Raw genomic sequence first — 21964 nt, 5'->3', positions numbered from 1 at the left:
CACACACACATCAACCAGAAATATTAAGAGTATTTAATTGTGCCCACTTGAACTGCAGACTGGTGAGTTTGCCTTAAGTGAAAAAGTTTATTTGTAAAACACCAAACCAGTGATGCAAAATATAAGAGTTCATCTTATGCAAATTTAACTAAAATTAAGCATCATTAAATCCATGGAAAATAGTCTTATCCAACTTCAAGTTGAATCGAATAATGTTACAAACTGCAGACAATTTTCTTATTCCTGTTGTACCATAAATTTAAATTACAGATATTATACTTTAAGAATGTACAATTTAAGCTATGTTAATCCACTTTAATGAAGTTACCATAAGATAATTCAATGGATAAATTTAATCATATAGGCCCGGAATTTGCGGTGGGTAATAACAGCGAATGAATAGCATTCAGTGTTATTGCCCATTTGAAACTGACCGCAACTTCATGTTTTAGCGCATGCACATCCTAACGCGGAAATCCTGAAGTTGTGGGCAGTCATTCTCTGCTCTGACACTGGCTGTGCTGTGCACCCACCCCACCACCGCCAACCCCCCACTCCGCCCCGGTCCCCCCCCACCCCGACCATAGCCGGCAATCAGAGTAATCAGGGAACTTCGGCTTTTCCGCGGTAATATCGCTGTTAAATACCCCATTAAAAGTTAGACCTTGTTGGATTTTAACAATGTATTGACTGCTAAACAAATGTTATGGCCCTGAAAAGCTCATTTTAATTTTGTGGAGTGTCAAATTTATCCATTTGAGTAAAAATTACATTTTTTAAAGAAACTTTAAAAAACATTTTTAAGTTTGTTCAACTTTATTTCAGGTTTATCTTTTCCCCATGTAAGAGCCCCAATCTTGGTTTTGCTCTCTGTAACATTTTTAAAAAGCCAGAATAAAAGAAGCTTACTCACTTCCTGGTTCTCGGTCTGTGAGAATTCTGCATTGCGATTGGTTAAGACAGCTTGTTGACATCACAGCAGTTCGCCCTATGGAATTCCCACTACACTTCATTGATCTCAATCAAACATCGGCAAAGCTGAACTTCTTGCCACAGAGATCGCGAGATCTTTGCGGGAAGCTTTCCTCAGGCCCAGTGGTGAACACCTTTGCTTCACCGCTGACCATAAATTATGGACCATTATTGTGAAATATGTACTTTTTAACTTTTGTAGAAAGCCTTATTTTGGATATAAGAAATTTCAGTTATTGAGAAGAATGGCAGCTGAAAATAATTTCAGAAAGCATTATGAGTGATTTGTGGGAATCTGATGACCAGATTGTGGGAAGTCTCAGGATGATACACACTGGCTATATAATAACAACTAGGGTGTGTCATGCAGTGTGACACCTTTCAAATATTGAAAATACCTATTGCAGCACCACCCACAGGACTAACAGGTATTGCAGCTACTTATCATGAATTGTTAGAGACATGTACGACCCACATATGGAAAATATACATAAGATAGCTGTGCAATAGTTCACACTTGTCCATATTAAATTTCATTATAATGTGTGCTGCGCTGGTTAATTGCACAACCCTAAAAAAATCTTCTAATCTTCTTGGCCTAATGAATCCAGAGTGAGGCACTGCCAGTGCTTGGGCCTGCCTGCCCAATTCTGCCTACCTGCAAAGAGCCAGTCCCTGAGCACAACATTAAGGTATAGGTTCTTATAAACCTTTTTCCATTGACTCCTCCAAATAATAATGGGGGCAGTGAATTACATCACCAACAGTCATTTTAATTAATTGCTTTCAAGCAGTTAATACTTCCAGGACGTTTTGTTGAAATTTTCCCACAAAATTTTTGTTCAAATGCTATTTTTATCTCTCAACTCTTTGATGAGGGTACGTGTTAGTGCAAAAGTATACATCCTCCTGATTAATTTAGAACCACTATCATTTACAATTTACATCACCTCCCTACTGGTGAAAATTAGAGCAAAATAAAGGCAGACAGCAACACAAAAACAGAATGTGCTACTGAGAGCTTCACTGTGATTCTGCTGGAAGCTCCGAGGTCTATGGGCTGAGCTTTCAGCCCTTCTGCCTGGCAGAAACAGGGTGGTAGCACCTTGAAAATGATGGGCAATGACCTACTGCCCTGTTGCTGCCATCACTGTGGCCTCGGCAATGTTCACTGGGTGAGACCACCCCCCGCCCTCAACCCCCGAGTCAAGCAATAGGTCCATTAAAATGGAAACCAGGATCCTTTGATGTCAATAGGACCCCTTTAATCTGGCCAGAGAATGCATCTTGCATGCTCCGACTTGCGTGCCGGAGAAGACCTGAAAGGTGAATTTTTCCTCATTTTGTGGGGCCATGAGAAGCACTCCTCCCGAGTCCGGGCCACTGCCGCTCCCACTCCATCTCCTGCCCCATTGAGAGTGGGCTCCCCACCCAAGAACCTACCTTCCGGATCCCGGCTGAGCGGCCCAATATTGCTGTGGACTGGACACCGGCGGGCTGCTCCAGTGCGCTCAGTTCCAGCCGCAACTCACTGGCCCGATGCAAATGGGCAAGGCATGCCGGTGGGGCTACCTGGCAGCCAGCCAGTGAATTCCCCCAGCCAGTCACTCAGGCAATGCTCTGGGAGGAAATTCCACCCCTATGTTCCAGCCTTAATGAAACTTTTTAATACCATTGGAAAAGTACGATGTTTACTCTCGGTCCAAATGTGCACACTCTTATAGATCGATGTGATGGATTGTAGCCAGATTTAGGATGTGCGTCAGATGTTCGTACAACCTTGGCAGCGGCAGTCAGGTTGACAGTTGTATTTGACTTATTCGTAACTATTCCATAGAGGTGGTGGCCTGAATTTTAATAGTTTGGCGGGTTGGGATTGGAGGGGGGCTCGGAAGCGGTGGGGAAACCTGGGAGAACAGGTTTCCCGCAGGCCCTGCCGAATTTAACGGCAGGGCCTGGTTTGCATTGGAAATCTCTGTTTCTCACCCGCAGCCAGCCAGATTGTCTGCGGGTGGGTAGGCCTGCGGCACTAGGACGCAGAGAGGAGGGAGGGAGGGACCGCGTGAGGTTTGGGGGGGGTGGGGGGGTGGGGGCAGCAGGCCGGAGAAGCACAGGGAGGGCAGGCGGAGCAAAGGGTTGTCAGGACCGATTGGAGGGCCAGAGGAGCAGAAGCTGGGGGGTCCGGAGCAGATCCAGTTGAGGAAGCTGGCTTCAGTGAAATAAATGCAGGTACCCTCTTCTAGAACAACAGGCTCTTCCATAGCAGAGACCAGGATGAGCGGCACCCGATTTAAAAGATTGTTACTCTCCCTAGACAAGCAGGAAACAGCTAGGCAAATGTGTAAAAGTCATTCTGTATGCTTGCCTCTCATGTCCTTTCACATTTCAGCTCTGCTTTGAATGACAGCCCAGACTTCAGCGCTGAATCATCGGAGCCGAGAAGGGATGTTCGTCTCCTCCCCCAGGCTCTACCACACTTTTGGAGGCTACATTGACTCGATTTAAAATGTTGCCCGGCACCAGATTCACAGAGGGACACAGAGAGGCCCCAAAGCCTGGCACTCGATTTAAACCGCCCGGCCCAAAACAGCCCTGCCAAAGCCAGGCTCCCCCCAGCTAGTTGTAATATAAATGAGGCAAACTACTTTAAAAGTAAAATCTATTTTAAAACTACATTTATTCCCTTCCTCAGGAGGCAAACTGCTACCAGAAGCAAAAATAAATGCCTGCACTGGTTGCCCTCAGGTCCACTGTTTAGCAGAGCTCTCAGTGCTGATCTGTGCAAACATCAGACATTTTTGGCTGGAGGAGCACGGGGGGGTGGGGGGTGCAGTGGGGTGAGGGGAGGCAAACCACACCAGTGGGCTCGTGGAGCATGGGATGGGGGGTGGCCTTTTAGGGGGGTATGAGAGGTCTGGGGGGGAAATCGGAGGCCACGTGGGGGGCTCTCCGATCACGGGGGGTGGGTTAGGCACAGACGCTGGATCCAGGAGGTATGTGTAAAGGCACTTACCTCCCGGATCCAGCAGTCCTCGCCTAACTTTAGCTGGTGGGTTTCACGAGGCCTGCAAAATCCGACCAGCTATTTAAATTTAAAATGGAGGTAAAATCTGACGCGCGGCAGCCTCATTATAATTAAATGGACAACCCGCTTTGTGGGAGCGCCTGGGAGTTAAAACCGGAAGTGGGCTGGTTGGAGGCGGGTTCAGATTTTTTAATATTTTAACTTCCCAAATGACCCCAACTCACCCGTACTTTTGTGTTAAAATTCCTCCCAACGTGTCAGGCTTCAGTCTGTCATGTATCATTTTTTTTTATTCGCTCCTGGGATGTGGGTGTCACTGGCAAGGCCAGCATTTATTGCCCATCCCTAATTGCCCTTGAGAAGGTGGTGGTGAGCCTCCTTCTTGAACAACTGCAGTCCGTGTGGTGAAGGTACTCCCACAGTGCTGTTAAGGGGGGAGTTCCAGGATTTTGACCCAGCGACGATGAAGGAACAGCGATATATTTCCAAGTCAGGATAGTGTGGGACTTGGAGGTGATGGAGTTCCCATGTGCCTGTTGCCCTTGTCCTTTTAGATGGTAGAGGTCAAGGGTTTTGGAGGTGACTGTGTCACCACACATATGTCAGGATACTGTGAGTTGACCAATAAAGCAGATCGTTATATTTGTTTCCCTGTGTACTAGGAAGAGCAAAGCAAACGTAGTCAAGATTTTTTTAATTGTATTGCTGGTTTCCTAGGCCAGTTTATAATTTATTCCATACATGTAAATTACCAGCTCTTTTGTTTACTGCAAAAAAGAGTCCTACTCATGTATAAATACAAGCAAAAATGTAGGTGGTTATCTCTTGCTGTAATGTTCTGACATACTGTTCAAGCTTTTGGAAGGTATGTCACTTAACAAAGGAGATTTATATGAATTTAAAATGTGCATAGATTATGATTGACATTTTTATCTTGCATGTTTTTTTAACTAATGTATTTTTCATTTTATTTCAATCCTCCCTTTATATGAGGTATGTCTATTCACAGGCAATGGCTGATGGATAATAATGGATACAGATTCAAACCTTGCCTATTCTTGGCACTCATAATTGATAAAATAGGGCACACTGGTCTACATGCAGCATAACCAAAAATCTTTTTGCATATTGGAAGTATTTAAGTGCCCGTGATTTTTCGGTTTGAGGCGGCTTGGGAGCAGGACAGCTGCCTTCTGGGTTCTAGTCCTGCCCCCAATGACATCAGATGCACAAACATGATTTTGCATCAATTGGCCTTGTTACGCACACCCTGTGGGCTTGCTGGCCAATTAAGAGGAAGCCAGTGTCAAATGACATCAGTTGATGACGCGTCATCTGCTGGTTTTCTTAAAGGGGCCACGCACATTTTTTTTGACAGCTGATTTCTCAGTGTTTGACAGCATTGAGGTGCTGAAAACACTGACAATCACTGTACAAAGGTGAGCTCTTGCACCCAGACTCTCCAGTGACTTCCTGCTTAGGCTAGAACAGATGGCAACTGGAGGTGAGGTTACAGAAGCGATCTGTCACTTGTGAGAGAGGTTCTCCCAATGAGGTGGGACTACACATACAAATCCAAACTTGTCACCTACAGAAAAGTGTAAATGCATTAAAAATGATTTTCCTTACATTTTCTTACCTCCGAAACTCACCAGTGCACCACTGGATCCTTCACATCACTTCTGCAGCTGTCATCAATGCAGAAACATTACAGTAGACCCACAGCACACCACACTTACCTGGCATGGTGTCCAGATGTCAGGAAACCTGCAGTAGAACTGTCAAAATTGCAAAAAGCCTCTTAATTGCCTGTTAACAAGTTGTTAACAAGCAGTTAAGTGGCTATAATCCTCTTCCTGCTGCTAGGTGTCGGGTCCATGCACAAATCGGGGATCCGACACTTGGGAAGATTGATTGGAGGTGGGTTGACAACGGGTTTCTGACCCGCTGTCAATCTTTGCGATTTTGTCAGATGTTCCACCTCCAAACCCGTCCCCTGAGCGCCGGCAAAATTCCTGCCAGTGCTTCACAATAAATTGTTTACAGAATGTTACAGATCTTTATGGTGGTATTGTGGGCTATAATGTTCTTTTTCACCAGGGAACTATAGTATTCATTACAAAGTTTGGCTGCTGAATACCTCTAGTTAAATGTTATACACAAGATCCAACTTTTTAAAGACATATAAGGGGTAATGTTCCAACACTGTGCAGCAGGGAGCTTCGCCCATTGAGAGCACAGATCAGAAACTAGGCGCTCATGGTGCGTGATCTTTTGACGTTTACGTTAATACTATGTGTCCTTTTGGCCTAAATTTGCACCAGAATTCTATAAATATTTGAAAAAAGAATAATGTAAAAAGGTATGAAGAAATGTAGGATAATGGCATTAGGTGGAAAGTTCTTTCAGAGAGCTGGCACAAGCACGATTGGCCTCCTATGAATGCCATAAAATTATATGATTCTATAAATGCTGGAAATCTGAAATAAAAACAGAAATTGCTGTAAATAGCCAGCAGGCTCATCAGCACCTGTAAAGAGAAAAGACAAGTCCATGTTTTGAGTGTAGATTCTCATTTGTCAGAACAGAAATCTGAAATAGTTCAGATGAAGGATCTACATCCAAAATGTTATCCTGTCATTTACAGCAGCTGATGGACCTACTGTGTAGTCCCAGTGTTTTCTGGTAAAATATCAGAACATCTATAAATAGGCTAGAATAAGGATTGTGACTATTTTGACAACTAGATTGAAACTGATGGTGTAAGAATTCACAATAATTTACAGTTCTGAAGATTAATTTTTTTGATTAAAGAATCCCTGGGTGTTGTGCTTTTAAATTTCCAGGGATAAAAATGGCTGTCACCACATGGCCGAAGACAAAGGACAATGCTTTGTTTACAAAGCAATTGAATGCTATTAGCATTTGTTTGAATATCGAGTGGATACATCTAAACTGCAGAAGAGACATTTGGATCTTCAATGGGAGCCGTTTAAGAACAGAATGGGCTTAAATCACCTAGCATCTGGACAATAGAGCAGTTGTATTTCCCTTTTGTTTCAGCCCAGGGAGCTCCGGAAGACACATGAACCCAGTCCAACCACTCTGAGTTAGCCAATCACAGCTTTCTCTTGTGTATTGGAACCTTTGGGTGGGAATTTTGCACACAGCCCTGGCAGGGCAGAACAGCAGGAGCTTGCCAGGTATATAAGATAGCTGCTGAGAAGCTATCTCTCTCTTTACTTCGCTGGACCACAGGTGAGCGGGGTGTTCTGACTCCTCGGCAAGGCAACCTAGCAGGAGTTTGGGGTGGTGATTTAAGGGTAATTGCTAAGATTGTTTAAATAACATTGTAGTCATTTTATCCCTCGTTTTCGCCGTCTGCAACCCCCTGTTATATAGTTTTACTGTAATTACTGTGTTCGTGTGGTATAGTTTATTCTTTTGATTGTAGTTTATTTAGTTAATAAAACTTGATTTTTCTCTCATCCAAACCACTTGTCCGTTTTAATATCATTAATTATAAGTTCCTCCACTCAGAACTGAAGGAGGGGTAGCGATTCAAAACCGCTGTTTGTAAATTGGTTTAGCGTGCAGCAGCAAAAGGCTGCTGACCAGATGAATTACCGTAAACCAGGTAAAAGGTTGGAATTGGTCATAGCTCAGGGGCAAAGGCTGCTGGCCAGGTAAATTACCATAAACCAGTTAAAAGATGCCCCCCTTACAAATGGCGAGCCAGGTAGGAGTGGAGGCAGTTTTTGATTTAATAAGTGGTCTGGATCTGGAGAAAGCATCAGCTCTTGTTTCTCTCATTGTTTTCAGTATGTTGGTAGCCCTGCGGATGTTAGCAGCAGTGTGTAGGCTGACCTATCATGGTATAGGTGGCTGGGTTAAGAAGGGTGAGAAGAGGGTGCAGGAGGAGATTGAAGAGGCCAAGAATCGGGAGTCCCAGCTTGAAAAATGCCAGGCGGAGGTAGAACGCCTCAGAGAGGTATATGAGGCCAGAGCTAGTGGAATGAGGGTGCGGGAAGAGAATGCACGCCTCACACTAGAGGTCACAAAATGCCAGGCATTTATAGAGCGCCTTGTGCAGGAAGTCACAGAGGCAAGGGACTGTGAGATGAGGCTACAGGAGGAAATCGCACACCTCACCCAAGAAGCTAGCGAGGGAAAAAGCCATGCAAGGAACAAGAAAGAATTCCTAAAGTACCAAATTATAGGAGTAAAGAGGAGCAAGATGAGACTGTGGGAAGAGAATGCCCGCCTCACCTCAGAAGTAACAGAGCAGGAGGAGAAGTTTAGGAAAGTAAAGGCAGCTTATACGCTGGCCTGCGCCCTAAGGTTTGAGGAAGCAGATCATGGCCTCTGTAGGGCAGAGATAGAAAGCCTTAACATGGCTTTAAAGGTAGCAAGGGGGATGATTTGCATGATCAGCCCGAAGGCAGGTCAGCTGGACTTTACTGGCAGCCCAAGTAGAACCATCCCACAGGCAGCACACAGAACGGTGCTGGATTGGGAATTAGAGACCCCAAGACCGCAGCCCACAGCTCCGAGTCTTGAGGAGCTCTGGCAGCGTGGAGGGGTAGACAATGGGGTGGTAGGAGAACACCAGCAGGTCCCGCTAGGCAGGCAGGGACCAGGATCAGTGTACCCCCTCCAACAACAGAGGTACGGTCCGCCCGTGAGGAGTGAGCCTGAGAATAGGAATCCTCAGCCCACAGCAAGTTCGAGTTCACAGGCAAGCACTGTGGCTTGTGTGGGGTAGGAGCCATTCATGTTCAGAGTAAGCTGCTTAAGCCAGGGAACAGGGAAGGAGAGTTCTGGGACCCCTGTAGAGCAGGTCCGGCAGCTCAGCAGGTCCGCAAGCCCGAGACAAGATGGTCACCCACTTTACAGTGGAATAAGGCGGTCTCCCGAGCCAGGGAGAAGCCAGAGAACAGAGGCCCCCACTCAACAGCCATAAGCTGCGAGGGACCAGAGACAGGAGGCAGTCCAGCTTCGCTGCAGCCAGCAGCAATCTGCGACATTGCCAGAGATTAACCTGGCCATCCGGAGACGGGCGGCATTTGTATTATAGCTTTGATGTGCATATAGCATGCTTTTAAGGTGTATTTTAAGTTTTGCAGGGAGTTTTATTTAAGAACTTTACATGTGTGCCAAATGTTTGTATTTTGGTCTGAGGTCAAGGGACCCGACCATGTCTCCACCTAAGGCAGCAGGTCAGTGAGACCTGGCTGCATGCCCTTTTAAGTTTTTGCAGGAGATTGGAAAATGAAGCAGACATGTTCGCCCAGCCCGAGCTGGGCATCGAATGAAGATATGGAGACAGAATGTTGGGGATCACCTCGCCACTGGACGAATCCAGGAGACCCCGCAGTGACCTTTGGGAAAAACCGGACAGGGTCCGGAGGAACTTGCCTACTCCTACTACGGGGAGGAGATGGCCCCAGCTGGGTGGGGCACGGCCCCCAACCCAGCACTATCCTGACCAAAGTTCACTTGCGGGAGGCCTCCCTGTTGAGGAGTCATGATGCGGAAGCGCGGGCGCCTTGTCAGATAGGGACGCGTTCCCCGGGGGTGGGTGGTGATGGCCCGGGAAAGATTGCATAGAGGAGGGGGAGACCCAAGAGTCACGTGGGTGCGTTCGGGGAAGGGAGGAACTCACCCGGGGGCCCACGGGCAAAGTTAGTGTAAGTGTAGCTTGGGAGGATGAGTGGGTGGCTGGATCTGGGATCCAAGCTTGTGTGGGGCCAGGGAGAGCCACCACACAGACACCCACCATTTTCTGCAGCCAGTCGAGGGAAGACGGGAGGGGGAGGGACTGGGAGTCATGATCCCATACTCCCCGGTCTCGGTCTATGCCAAGGTAATTTTAACATGAGGGGTACCCCGCCTCCAGAAAGGGACAAGGGAACGGCTCGGGGCTGGCGGAGCAGGCTGGTCTGTAACTCCATTCTGCCTGTTTTAAAGTTTAAGATGATTAAAGGGGGGTGGAAGGCACTTTTACTGCCCGGGTGGGAGGAGCAATACCCACTCGAATTTCGTGACCCATCATCGGCACATGATGGTCAGGGTTTTATTTAAGCATGTTGTTTCAAATGTTTAATGTTTTTTTGTATTTTGTATTACAGCCCCAAGTTGAGCAGAGGCGTAGGATCCTCTCCGTACTTGGGATCATATTGTGACAACTCCAAGTTGAGCAGAGGCGTAGGACCCTCTCCGTGCTTGGGATCATTTTGATTACATTTTGTAATAAGTTATAATGTAAATGGTGTTTGTAAATTTGGTTTACATTGTATAATTTTACAAGCGTGTAGGGGTATGAGACCCCTTATTGAAAACTGAAGTATCTGTAAGATGCCTACCGTACCATGGTTTTTTTTTCTTGAATTTAAGGGCAATAGATGGCATGGGGATCAGTGGCAGATAGCTATTAGGTAAATACAGGGGATGGTTGTTTGTGAGGGGTCAGAAATTATTGCTCATTTCTTCAAGAGGATACTACAAGCAAGCTGGAAGTATCCAAGGGCGGACTGTAAGAATTCGCAATAATTTACAGTTCTGAAGATTAATTATTTTGATTAAAGAATCCCTGGCCGTTGTGCTTTTAAATTTCCAGGGATAAAAATGGCTGTCACCACATGGCCGAAGACAAAGGACAATGCTTTGTTTACAAAGCAATTGAATGCTATAAGCATTTGTTTGAATATCGAGTGGATACATTTAAACTGCAGAAGAGACTTTTGGATCTTGAATGGGAACCGTTTAAGAACTGAATGGGCTTAAATCACCTAGCATCTGGACAATAGACCAGTTGTATTTCCCTTTTGTTTCTGCCCAGGGAGATCCGGAAGACACATTAACCCAGTCCAACCACTCTGGGTTAGCCAATCACAGCTTTCTCTTCTGTATTGGAACCTTTGGGTGGGAATTTTGCACACAGCCCTGGCAGGGCAGAACAGCAGGAGCTCGCCAGGTATATAAGATAGCTGCTGAGAAGCTATCACTCTCTTTACTTCGCTGGACCACAGGTGAGCAGGGTGTTCTGACTCCTCGGCAAGGCAACCTAGCAGGAGTTTGGGGTGGTGATTTAAGGGAATTGCTAAGATTGTTTAAATAACATTGTAGTCATTTTATCCCTCGTTTTCGCCGTCTGCAACCCCCTGTTATATAGTTTTACTGTAATTACTGTGTTCGTGTGGTATAGTTTATTCTTTTGATTGTAGTTTATTTAGGTAATAAAACTTGATTTTTCTCTCATCCAAACCACTTGTCCGTTTTAATATCATTAATTATAAGTTCCTCCACTCAGAACTGAAGGAGGGTTAGCGACTTGAAACCACTGTTTGTAAATTGGTATAGAGCGCAGCAGCAAAAGGCTGCTGACCTGGTGAATTACCGTAAACCAGGTAAAAGGTTGGAATTGGTCAGAGCTCAGAGGCAAAGGCTGCTGGCCAGGTAAATTACCATAAACCAGTTAAAAGATGCCCCCCTTACAATGGACAAAAATAATGATTGCTTTCACGTAAGGAGGGCTAATGTTAAAACAGGTTGGGGGTAATCTTGACTTTGTGCGATAGTGTAAATCAATGGAAATAAAAAACGGGAGAGATGTAAAATGGGCTGCCAATTCACTATTGCCCATTTTACATTATCGCACAAACTTCCCTCATTAAATCAAAAATAAAAAGCTCTATTTTATGACATCCTATATTTGTGTTAGGTTTTCTGGTGAGATTATAAACAATAAGAATTCCATCCCCTTGTGATTCCTTTGATGAGAGTATTTGAAAAATAAGTCTATTGTACACTCGTGAAGATAAAGCAAGGTATTGTACTGCACATCTTATTTCTATTTCTCTGCTGGAATCGAGTATTTGAGAGAATTTAGTTTTCTTGGAATTGTGTTGCCCAGGACACTGATGTTATCTACAATTTCTCATTATTTGTGTCATAAGATCTTTATCAGTCTCCAAGATAGGGAGGCAAGATGCAAATTTAACATATTGGCCCAGATATTCTGAATCCTACGGGTGAGTACGCGCTGTGTACCCACCCATAGGGACATCGGAAATGCCGGTTTCAGGCATGCACAGCGCATGCGCTGAAAACCCGCATTTTCGATCTGTCAAGAATGGTCTTGACAGACCCTCCAGCTGCCCGGGAGAAGGGCCTCTGCGGGCGGATAGTTCCGCTTTTTGGAGACCCTCCGCCTGCAGAAAACCCTTACAATTCTTACGCCTGGTAAAAGCCTGCTTTTACCAGGATAAGAGTTGAAAAAAGTGAAAAAAAAAATTTCACTGATTTAACATTTAAAAATACTTTTATAAAAGCTAAGTTTATTTTTAGCTCCGTAAAAAACTTTAATTATTTTTTTCAAAAAGTTTAATTTTTGTTTAAAATACTTAATTTATTGTAATTTCAAGTCATTTTAAAAATATGATGTTTTTTTAATTTATTTAAAGTTTCACTATGTTTTTGGGGTGATCTCCATTCATATATTTGACAGGTCTTCCTGTCAAGTGTATGAAGGGAGATTCTCTTCTTTGATTGGCTCCCCATGGTCCACGTGATCCCAGGGATGCTGCGAACAACATGCGCCCCTGGGATATGTGGGCCCTGCACACTTGCAGTTTGGAGAGACCCAGGAGCGGAAGCGTGTGCGTCCCGGGAGCCCTCTTGTAAGGGCGTAGATTTTTCCAGGAGGCCTGCGATCGGAAAATACGGGCCATTGTTTGGAGGATGATACCACCAACAGCACAGCACAACAGGATGAATCTTCATACTGCATTATTGTGCCAGCCTTGGGTATGAGCTAAGACCCCTCAGGAGGGAGACTGCCTGCTGTTTTAGTTTTGGTCTTACATCTTCCACAATATGTCATGTACTGTTGTTTAAATAAAGCTTCTTTTAGATTCCCAATTACTTCTGCTGCTTTTGAATCAAATGCTCTTAACTCCCAGCTGAGAGGACCAGAACTGCAGATTCCTAGAAAACTGGGTTCTAGACATTCAACCTAAAGGCTCAGGTTTGTTTTCATTTTTCTGATTTCCACATATTTGAAATTTTATTTGTAATAGAGCAACTCAAAAAAAACAGACTAATTTGTCTTAAGTGAAGAAACAAGATTTGTTTCTTTAATTGTGAAACATAGAAACATAGAAACATAGAAGATAGGAGCAGGAGTAGGCCATTTGGCCCCTCGAGCCTGCTCTGCCATTTAATGAGATCATGGCTGATCATCCAAATTCAGTACCCTGTCCCTGCTTTCTCCCCATATCCCTTGATCCCTTTCGCCTCAAGAAATATATCCAACTCCTTCTTGAATATATTTAATGGATTGGCCTCAACTGCCTTGTGTGGCAGAGAATTCCACAGGTTCACCACTCTCTGGGTGACGAAATTCCTCCTCATCTCAGTCCTAAATGGCTTACCCCTTATCCCTAGACTGTGACCCTGGTTCTGGACTCCCCCGCCATCGGGAACACCCTTCCTGCATCTAATCGTTTGAAATTGTGCAATTTAAAAAAAAGCATAAACATTTGCTGGTAAAACAGAAAGAAGGCTGACTTTGGTCAACCTAATTGGGGGCCTGCTGTTAAGTGATATCCTAATAGAACCTTTATTAATAATATCATAGGGTTTCCTTTTCAATATTATGTGGCAGGAAACTAATATTATTCAAAGTGGCATTTTAGAAAGCATTATGCTGATGTAAAAATGCTCTCAAAATTTCAATTAGAATTTTTGTTCCTATTAAAGAGCACCAAGCCTGAGTCGTCATCAATAATGTGAAAAAAGACTTACACTTATGAAATGTCTTAGCGCATCTCTCAAAAACAGCTCAAAGTGCTTCAATTACAATAAATTATTTTGAAGTAACTATTGCATAGAAAAACGTGACAGATATTTTGCACACAGCAAGCTCCCACAAACAGCAATGAGATGAAAAAGCAGCTAATCTCTTTTTGGTAGTGTTGATTGAGAGAAGATTGTTGGCCACTGTGAAAACTCTCCAGCTTTCTTTGAAAAGTGTCATGAGATCTTTAGCATGACCTTGAACAGACAGACAGGGGGCGATTTTCCCAATGGAGGTGGGTTGAAGGTGGGTTTTGGTTTGGGTGGGTTCCAAACCCACCTCCACTGAGAGGTGGGAAAAATTTGCTATTTTCCCCTAATTGGCCAGTTGATTTCAGAGGTGTGGGTCCCCCTGGGCCAATTAGTGTTTTGGGATTGAAACTCGCCTCTGCTGATGTCACTTATCTGTAAAGTCTGTGGGTTGTACTGTTAATAACGACACAGACTTCAGGAGTAACGAACAAACGGGTCTTTACTATTCGAAGGTCAGGGCGAATCTGCCCCAGCAATCCTGCCACAACACTTATATACTGGTGTGGTCACTGTCGGTATTACAGTATACAGAAGCCAAACAAGTAGTGCCACACCTAAAGTAGTTCTCTTAAAGGTGAACGGTTACATACAATAGTTTCCTTAAAGGTAGACGGGTACATACACTACAATCCTCCCTTTTTAGCTTATTACTTACAGAGTCCCATTAACATACATATCTTCAACTTCATATAAAACACTTTACAGATATAATCTCGGTGGGAAACAGTCCACAAAGTCAGTCTCTGCGGGAACAGTTCACAGATTCAGTCTCCGATCTTGACTTGGTCCGAACAACATCTCTTTGGTGTAGCCAGTTCACATGGATAGTGTGACTCCTCCATAGCCTTTTCCTTGACGTAACAGCTTGAACTTTCGTCCTGTTGAACCGGCAGTGCCGACTTTTATAACCAACTGGCTGTCTTGATAATTTCCCACTTTTCAACTAATTTAGCTCCTTTCGTAGGTCCCCTCCTGAGCTGGTAGAAGTGATAATATTTTAGATAGTTATTGTCTTCTGCCTCTTCTTTTTCTTTTCTGCCTTTTTGAGACTCTCGGGGCTCCTTTCTCGGCTGCCAGCTGTAGCGCCACCAACTTTCTATGTTCCTTAGACCTTAAGTGTTTCATCCTGATTTCAGCACTTTGGGAGTTTTCCTCACAACTTGGGCAGACCACATCCTCGTAATATTCAGTGTCACTCAACAGGTCATGGTAATATTCGGGTTCGTCCTGAGTTAGGCCAGCGAGAGGGCCTTCTACTTCCTCCTTACCCATCTGGACATTAGCTGACTGTGGTTCCTTCCCTAGACATCTTTCTTGAAAAGACTTCTTCATGCATTCATCTTCATCCCGTTCTTCCTGGGTTTCCTGCAAATCCTTCACTAATGACCTCATTTGTGATTTCAACACTTCCCCTTCCCTCGGGGATTGATTGATCGGGCTATTCAATCCTTCTACTGGAGCAGCTGTTTCAACATTCTGTTGTTCACATAGACGTGATTCAGCGTACTTTTGGCATCCCAGTAAAGTCTGTTTTGCAACCTCAGCTATTTCCCAAACTTTTGAGAGCTCCGAACTCCTTCCCGTTGAAGATTGAAGCTCGTGTTCAGATTGTTCCCATTGCAGAGTCTTTTCCCTCAGCATATGAAGGAGTTGGCTGACCGTTAACTCTTCCACGGGAACACTGTGGATCAGAGTCTTCTCCATTTCATCCACCTTTTCCTCCAATGCTTCCACCTTCTGTTCCTCTTGTACTTTGGCTTTCAGCGCTCGGAAAAGTTGCGCCCTGATGCTCTCTAGCTCATGTTCAGGGACCATTCTTACAGCCTCTGTGTTTCTTACAGTTTCCTTTTCTTCCACTGAAAGGATTCCCAGTTGAATCTGTTCTTCAAGTTGTTGAACCTCGGACATTGCCGCCTCATATTTGTCTTGGGTTTCCTTCAATATTTTTATGAGTTCTTGGACATCTTGTCTTTCATGTTCTGCCATGTCTTTCACCTCTAATTTCTCATCTACGGATGGAACTTCTACCGATGAGTCTGTCTTGGCCTTGAGCTCATCAAGAATTTCCTGCAGCCTTTGGACTTCTTGCTCATGTTCAACCTTTAGTTGTTCATATGCTTCTACTGAAACTAGCTTTTCGGAGGTTGCCGAGTTAACCCCCTCCAGAATTGTAGCCTGGGCCTGTTCATACTGTTCTTTCAACTTCTCACACTCTGCTTGTAAGGAGTCATAGAGAAGAACTGGAATAACATCCTGGCTTCCTGAAGATTCCTCTTCATTTGCTTCTTTCGCAATTTCCTGTTGGAGTTCAGCCAAGGCTGCTATGCTATCTGCCTCTCGAAGTCTCACTGCCATCAAATCTTCTTTATTCTTGCAGTCTATCTCAGCCATTTTCCGATTACTTTCATTTAACTGAGTGAGTAGTCCCTTATTCTGGGCTGAGAGATATTGCACCTTCTCATGTAGACCATAGCACTCCTTCTCTGCTCAACATAGCTGGTTACTGCTGATTTGGTTCTGTGTTTCAAGTTCCAACATCCTTTGCTTAGCTTCTTTCAGTTTCGCCCCTATAAGCTCCTCTTGCAACATGGCCACATTATTCACATCAGGTAAAGAAGCGTTTCTCTTTTCCATGTCCAAGATTTTTTTCTGCATATCTTTAAGTGCACACTGCGATTCAGCTTCTCTTAACCTTGCTTGCACTAGCTCCGTCTCCAATTGCAGAACAAAATCCTCAGTGTAGCGTGGTTTGCCTTTATGCTGTATCTCTAGATCATGCAAATATTCTAACTCCTGAACATCATAAGGGAGATGTGATCGGTAATTGGTCACGATGGCTCTATGGTCGCTCTTTGCTTGAGCTAGCTGCCTCTGCTGTCTTTCCAGGTTCTCCCATTCGGTGTCCCAGAACTTTTCCATTGTTTTCATCTCTTGTACGAGACGGTAACTCAACTGTTCTAATTGTTGTCGTACTTTGAAATAAGTTTGAGTCCGAGTTCGGTGTTCTTCCGTCGTGGATAAGTCCTTAACTTGAACAGGCTCAGAATTCTCTGTCAAACTGGAGTTCTGCTCTGAAGCTTTATTCTTCTCGGTAGCATAAGCCTTTATGCATGTCTTCGTTTCCTCCACCATAGTCGGCAAGTTCATTTTAGCCTTGTCTTCCATATTTGAGTTGGTCTTATCGCCATCCGTTTCAGAATCTGAGCTGATAGCTTGCACCGAGTCCTCACTCATTATGGCTTTTAGATAGTGCCATTCCATGTCTATTTTCTTGATCCACTCTCGTCCTAGAAGTGGTGGTCCTCCCTCAGATAATACGTACAAGTTCATTCTTGGGTGTTCTTTACCCCTATCTCTCACCTTGACTCTTATCTTCCCCATGGGGTATACCTTATGCCCCGTGTATGTCTGCAATACGAACTTGGTATTTCTTAAGGGTATGTGAGAGAATAGCCGGTGGTAGTCCCTTCGATTGATGACTGATAGAGCTGATCCAGTGTCCAACTCCATTCTTACTTGGACTCCAGCTATTCTTAGCATGACCCAGATAGTTTGTAGATCAGCTTCCCTCCCCACATTGTGAATTCTCAGACTACCCAGCTCCTGGTTGTTTGGGTCTGAGTCTGAATTCTGTTCGTCTGAACTCTTCTCAGCCACCTTGTGTACCTTGCTGTACTTTTCTTGTGGTGGCTTCCTTTGGTTGTTGGTCTTCTTCCCTGACCGGCATACCTTTGCGATGTGACCCAGTTTGCCACATTTCCTACATTCTTGGTTCTTAAACCAGCATTGATTCTGGTCGTGCGTTGTCTTCCCACAACGATAGCATTTTGTTGTATTCGAGGTAATTTGGTCCACCCCGAGTGCCGCCGCCTTCAGCTGCATTTCTGCCATTCCTTTCGCTGCGGCTTCGTGCGATGCAGCTATAAGAACAGCCCTGTCTAGTGTGAGGTCGTTCTCTTCCAGTAGTCGCTTTTGCGTCCCTTCTTTGGACAATCCACATACGAACTTGTCTCGCAGTGCCTCTGTCAGATTCCCTCCGAACTGGCAGCATTTCGCTAGCCTATGCAGTTCGACCAAATATTCCGCGTTGCTTTCGTCTTTCCGTTGCGTTCTTGCATAGAATTTGAATCGTTCAGCCAACATCAACGGTGTGGGGTTCAAGTGGTCCTTCAGAACAGCCACAATCCCTTCGAAAGTCTGATCCGCCGGTTTAGCTGGTGCTAGTAGATGCTTCAAGAGCCCGTATGTCTTTGCACCCATCGAGTTTAGCAATGTTATCGCTTTGTCGTCTTCCTCTATTTTGTTGGCTTCACAATAGATCTCGATGCGTTCCACGTACGTGGCCCAGTCTTCTATCTCAGAATTAAAATCGTTAATATTCCCTCGCTTAGGCATCTTCCTTTCCTTGGGAGCAGCACAAGTATTTCTTTAAATTCTTATTTATTATTTATTTATTTCTAAGATGGCGGTTTTTCCCGCGAAAATGGCGGTTTCCCGCTCTTTCCTTCTCTCCCCGCCCCTTCAATGGCGGTCTCCCGCGTCTGTCGTCTTCTCCGCCTAATGGTGGCTTCCCGCGTTTCTTCCCTGGTGGGAGGGGTACGCTTTCCCCACAGCGGACAGGTTCAGCCGCTGGGCTGGCTTCCGCACAGCTCCCCTTACTCGGCTCTGTCTTTCTCTCCCGCTCGCACGGCTCTACCGGCGCTGGGTACCCCGTTGGTGGAGAACAGTTCAGCCGCTGGACTGGCTCTCGCGCAGCCTCCTTTGGTCGGCACTGCCTCTCCCACACGCCCGGCTCCCGTTCGCCTCCCAGCCCTCACGCAGTCCAGTGCTTCCCTCCCCGGCTGCGGCTGAGTTTCTCTCTTCCCGCACCTGCTCCCGGTCTCAGCGCTTCGTGGCTTCGGTCGCTGCCCGGCTTTTCCCGCCGATCGCGGTCCGGCTATCTCACAACGCCGTTGGACCCGCCTTCCTGACCAGCTCTGCTCCCCCTCGACCGTGGTCGAGTGCACAGCCCTTATCCTCCGGATTTCGCTACACTTTCCCCTCACAGTCTCCACGGCTGCCTTGTTTCCTGCTGATCGGCTCACTCCGCACCGTGGTAGAAGGGTAGTCAGTGCCTGTTGCTGATGGAAGCTTTTGTTGCTAAGTCTTCTTCCTTTCTATTGCTGCAGCCTCGTGTTTTCTCCCAGCATAACGACGAGGGCGGTTGCCTCTCTTCGACGCTCTTTAGTTGCTTTGGTAGTCTTGCCGCAGGGTACGATCGGACTCGTCGCCACTGTAAAGTCTGGGGTTGTACTGTTAATAACGACACAGACTTCAGGAGTAACAAACAAACGGGTCTTTACTATTCGAAGGTCAGGGCGAATCTGCCCCAGCAATCCTGCCACAGCACTTATATACTGGTGTGGTCACTGTCGGTATTACAGTATGCAGAAGCCAAACAAGTAGTGCCACACCTAAAGTAGTTCTCTTAAAGGTGAACGGTTACATACAATAGTTTCCTTAAAGGTAGACGGGTACATACACTAGATTATCCAGCTTCATTTAAGAGTTGCTTGCTGCCTTGGCTCGTTCCACTGGTGTTTGGTCGATGTTGCACCATCTCCAAGCTGTTATCTCCTTGAAGAATGGTCAGCTCCAAGGCAAGGGCCTCCCCAAGTTCTCGGATGAGGCGCTGGGAATGCTGGTTGAGGGGGCGAGAGCTAGCAGGGAGGTGCTATTCCCCTCATCTGGGAGGAAGAAGCCTCCCAAAGAAACCAAGGCTGTGTGGGTCCAGCTGGCAAGGGATAAAACCTCCAGATCTGTGTGCAGATTGGGTGATTGTTTCTATTTATTGATGAAATGCCATCCCTCTGGGAATGTATTAAAATTAGGTGATAGCAAACTGTTGGCGTGATGGCATCTGTTAGTTCGACTTAGGCAGCTCCACATTGCGGGCTCCGCGACACTTGCATGGTCAGGTTGGTGGTCAGAGTGAAAGGAGGCCAGAGAGTCATGTCCATTGTCTATCATGTGTTAAGAAGGAGCCAAGCACATGTGCCATAATGGGCAACCTATGCAGATCTGGCCAGGATGAGTGCATTCCTTGCACAATGTGCTTCCATGTGCTAGTGCCTTCTGCCCTGTGCAGCATCAGGTGGGAGAGCAGGAGGTTGGGGCTCCTGCTGCTGTTACTGCTGATCTGCCTGGTTTTGCTGCTGCCGCAGCTGCTCCTCATCCAAATCTGAATTCTATGGTGAAAGGAAATAAATGGTTCCCAAGCTGCTGGCATATACCTCCGTTGGGGAAGCGCTCAGTCCAAGCGGGGAGAAGGTTTTCCAAGGAGGTCCCACAGCGGCAGTACCTCCAACTTCAGTAGACCTGCTAAAAGTGCTGAAAGACCTTTGGAACAAAAGTTCTGCCACCTGCAACTGCTCCCTGATGAAAGCTCCATTTTAATGGTGGAGCTGCAGCTGTGAGGAGGCCACCTACTTGTCAACCTGCCAGGATTAACTGGCGTGGTTTAGGAGGGTCGTTCAACACGCTGAAAATATGGTAAAATAACAAAGGCCTGTCAAGATAGGATTATAGAGGCCCTATTTAAGGGTCTTAACTACCTCACCCGACTGATGGAGGCAATGTAGGATTCGCAAAATTGGACTTTTTATTAATAAGGGTCAAATGGCAGAAGAGGCCATGATTTTAAAGACTGTTTTAAAAGAAGCCCAGAAAAATGGGCGTACAAAATGGCCGCCATACCACGTGACCGGCTTATTGGGACATTTTAAAATGGTTCCTGCGAAACCTCAGACAGCGTTGTGGATTCAACCCACAGTAAGTTCTGGAAGCCGTTTCTGAGAGAACGAAACCAGACCCCCACATATACATATGGATTAGATGCAGATCCAGTCAAGGTCGGCCTGGAGACAGAGGCCATCTAAATGTCGACCCAGACAAAAGGGGACAATTTCATATTCATGAGAACAACACCAAGGATTAGATAACGAGATCAGCAGGACATTAAAACAATGAAGGTCATTCCAGACCAGAGATGTGCCTTTACCGGCCATCTAAAACATAAAAAAATATAATAACTACCCCGCTGTGCACCCAGCCCGCCAAAAGTTAAACAAAGACTAACCTGATTTTGGGCGGGAAGTGGAGGCTCCTGAAGGAAAAGTATAATTGGAGGAGTTGGAGTTGGACACACGCAGACACACACGACCGAGTGGCAGTGGAACAAGAGGAGTTGGTTTGGGAGAAGATCAACAAACTCCTCTCCACCATCGGAGGAGGAAGAAGATTAAGCCAACAACAAGAAGGTCGTTCGAAGCCGGCGTCCCACCCCGGGGAAACCATCGGGAGATCATCGACCATCCCCGGGCCATTGTCGAAACGAGAGGCCATCGAGCCAACTTGGGAGAAGAGACAAAAAAATAAAACCCCAGAGAAGAAGCCTTCCAGCCACTCCGGCTCGGGAAGAGATGAAAATTAAACTGAAGAAACCTATATGAAGACCAGCCCAAGGCTCCTCTGACCAGGGTCCAGCCGACGATCCTCGACCCCGCCGATGTCCAGGCCCACCGGTGTCCAGCCGCCCCGACCCCCACCTCAGGAGAGAGGTGTGGCGCAGCTCACAGGGGTTCCACAATCCACGAGGAGACGGGGCGCCTGAAGGAATCAAAACACAGATTGTTTTCAAAACCTGGTACTTCCTAGTTGGATTGGTGAGCATGTTTCTGGCCCTTCACAATCAGATCGAGTTAGGTTTAATAAGGGGGTGGATTTAAGGGTACAATTAACATGAGTTGTTGTCCCTCGATGTTCCGTGTGTTTCCTTATTTCATGATGATCTTTGTAGAGTATAGGATGCCTGTATTTGCCTTAGTTAGTATTGTGTCGTTATGATTTGTTTGTGTTTTTCCCTCCCATGTACTCTCTTATCTGCTTGCATTTGATTTATTTTTCCTTATGCAATAAAATTTCATTTCGTTTCATCAAACTTGGTCTACAAGAGTTTTCTCTACATTGTAGTTCCTGCCCCAAAGTCCAGAATACAGAATCTAAGGGGCGAGTGGGTCGAACCACTCAAGGTTTTAC

The 21964-nt window shown here is 45.6% G+C and overlaps 1 protein-coding gene across 1 annotated transcript in view; it reads left to right on the top strand.

The window, feature by feature from the left end:
- The window catches only part of LOC147113935 (uncharacterized), a 29513-nt gene extending 18256 nt beyond the window's left edge, over window positions 1-11257 (top strand). Inside the window, exon 2 of the mRNA XM_085995371.1 lies at window positions 6844-11257. Coding sequence (XP_085851497.1) covers window positions 7710-8762 — 1053 coding nt within the window. The 5' untranslated portion in view covers window positions 6844-7709 and the 3' untranslated portion in view covers window positions 8763-11257. The remainder of the gene's footprint in view (window positions 1-6843) is intronic.
- The last annotated feature ends 10707 nt before the right edge of the window (window positions 11258-21964 follow it).

Source organism: Somniosus microcephalus, chromosome 8 (genome assembly GCF_052327205.1).
Source record: "Somniosus microcephalus isolate GS21.2 chromosome 8, FLI_Smic_1.0, whole genome shotgun sequence".
NCBI lineage: Eukaryota > Metazoa > Chordata > Chondrichthyes > Squaliformes > Somniosidae > Somniosus > Somniosus microcephalus.
Note: the sequence above shows the minus strand (reverse complement) of the source record. Positions and strands in the feature narration are given on the sequence as shown.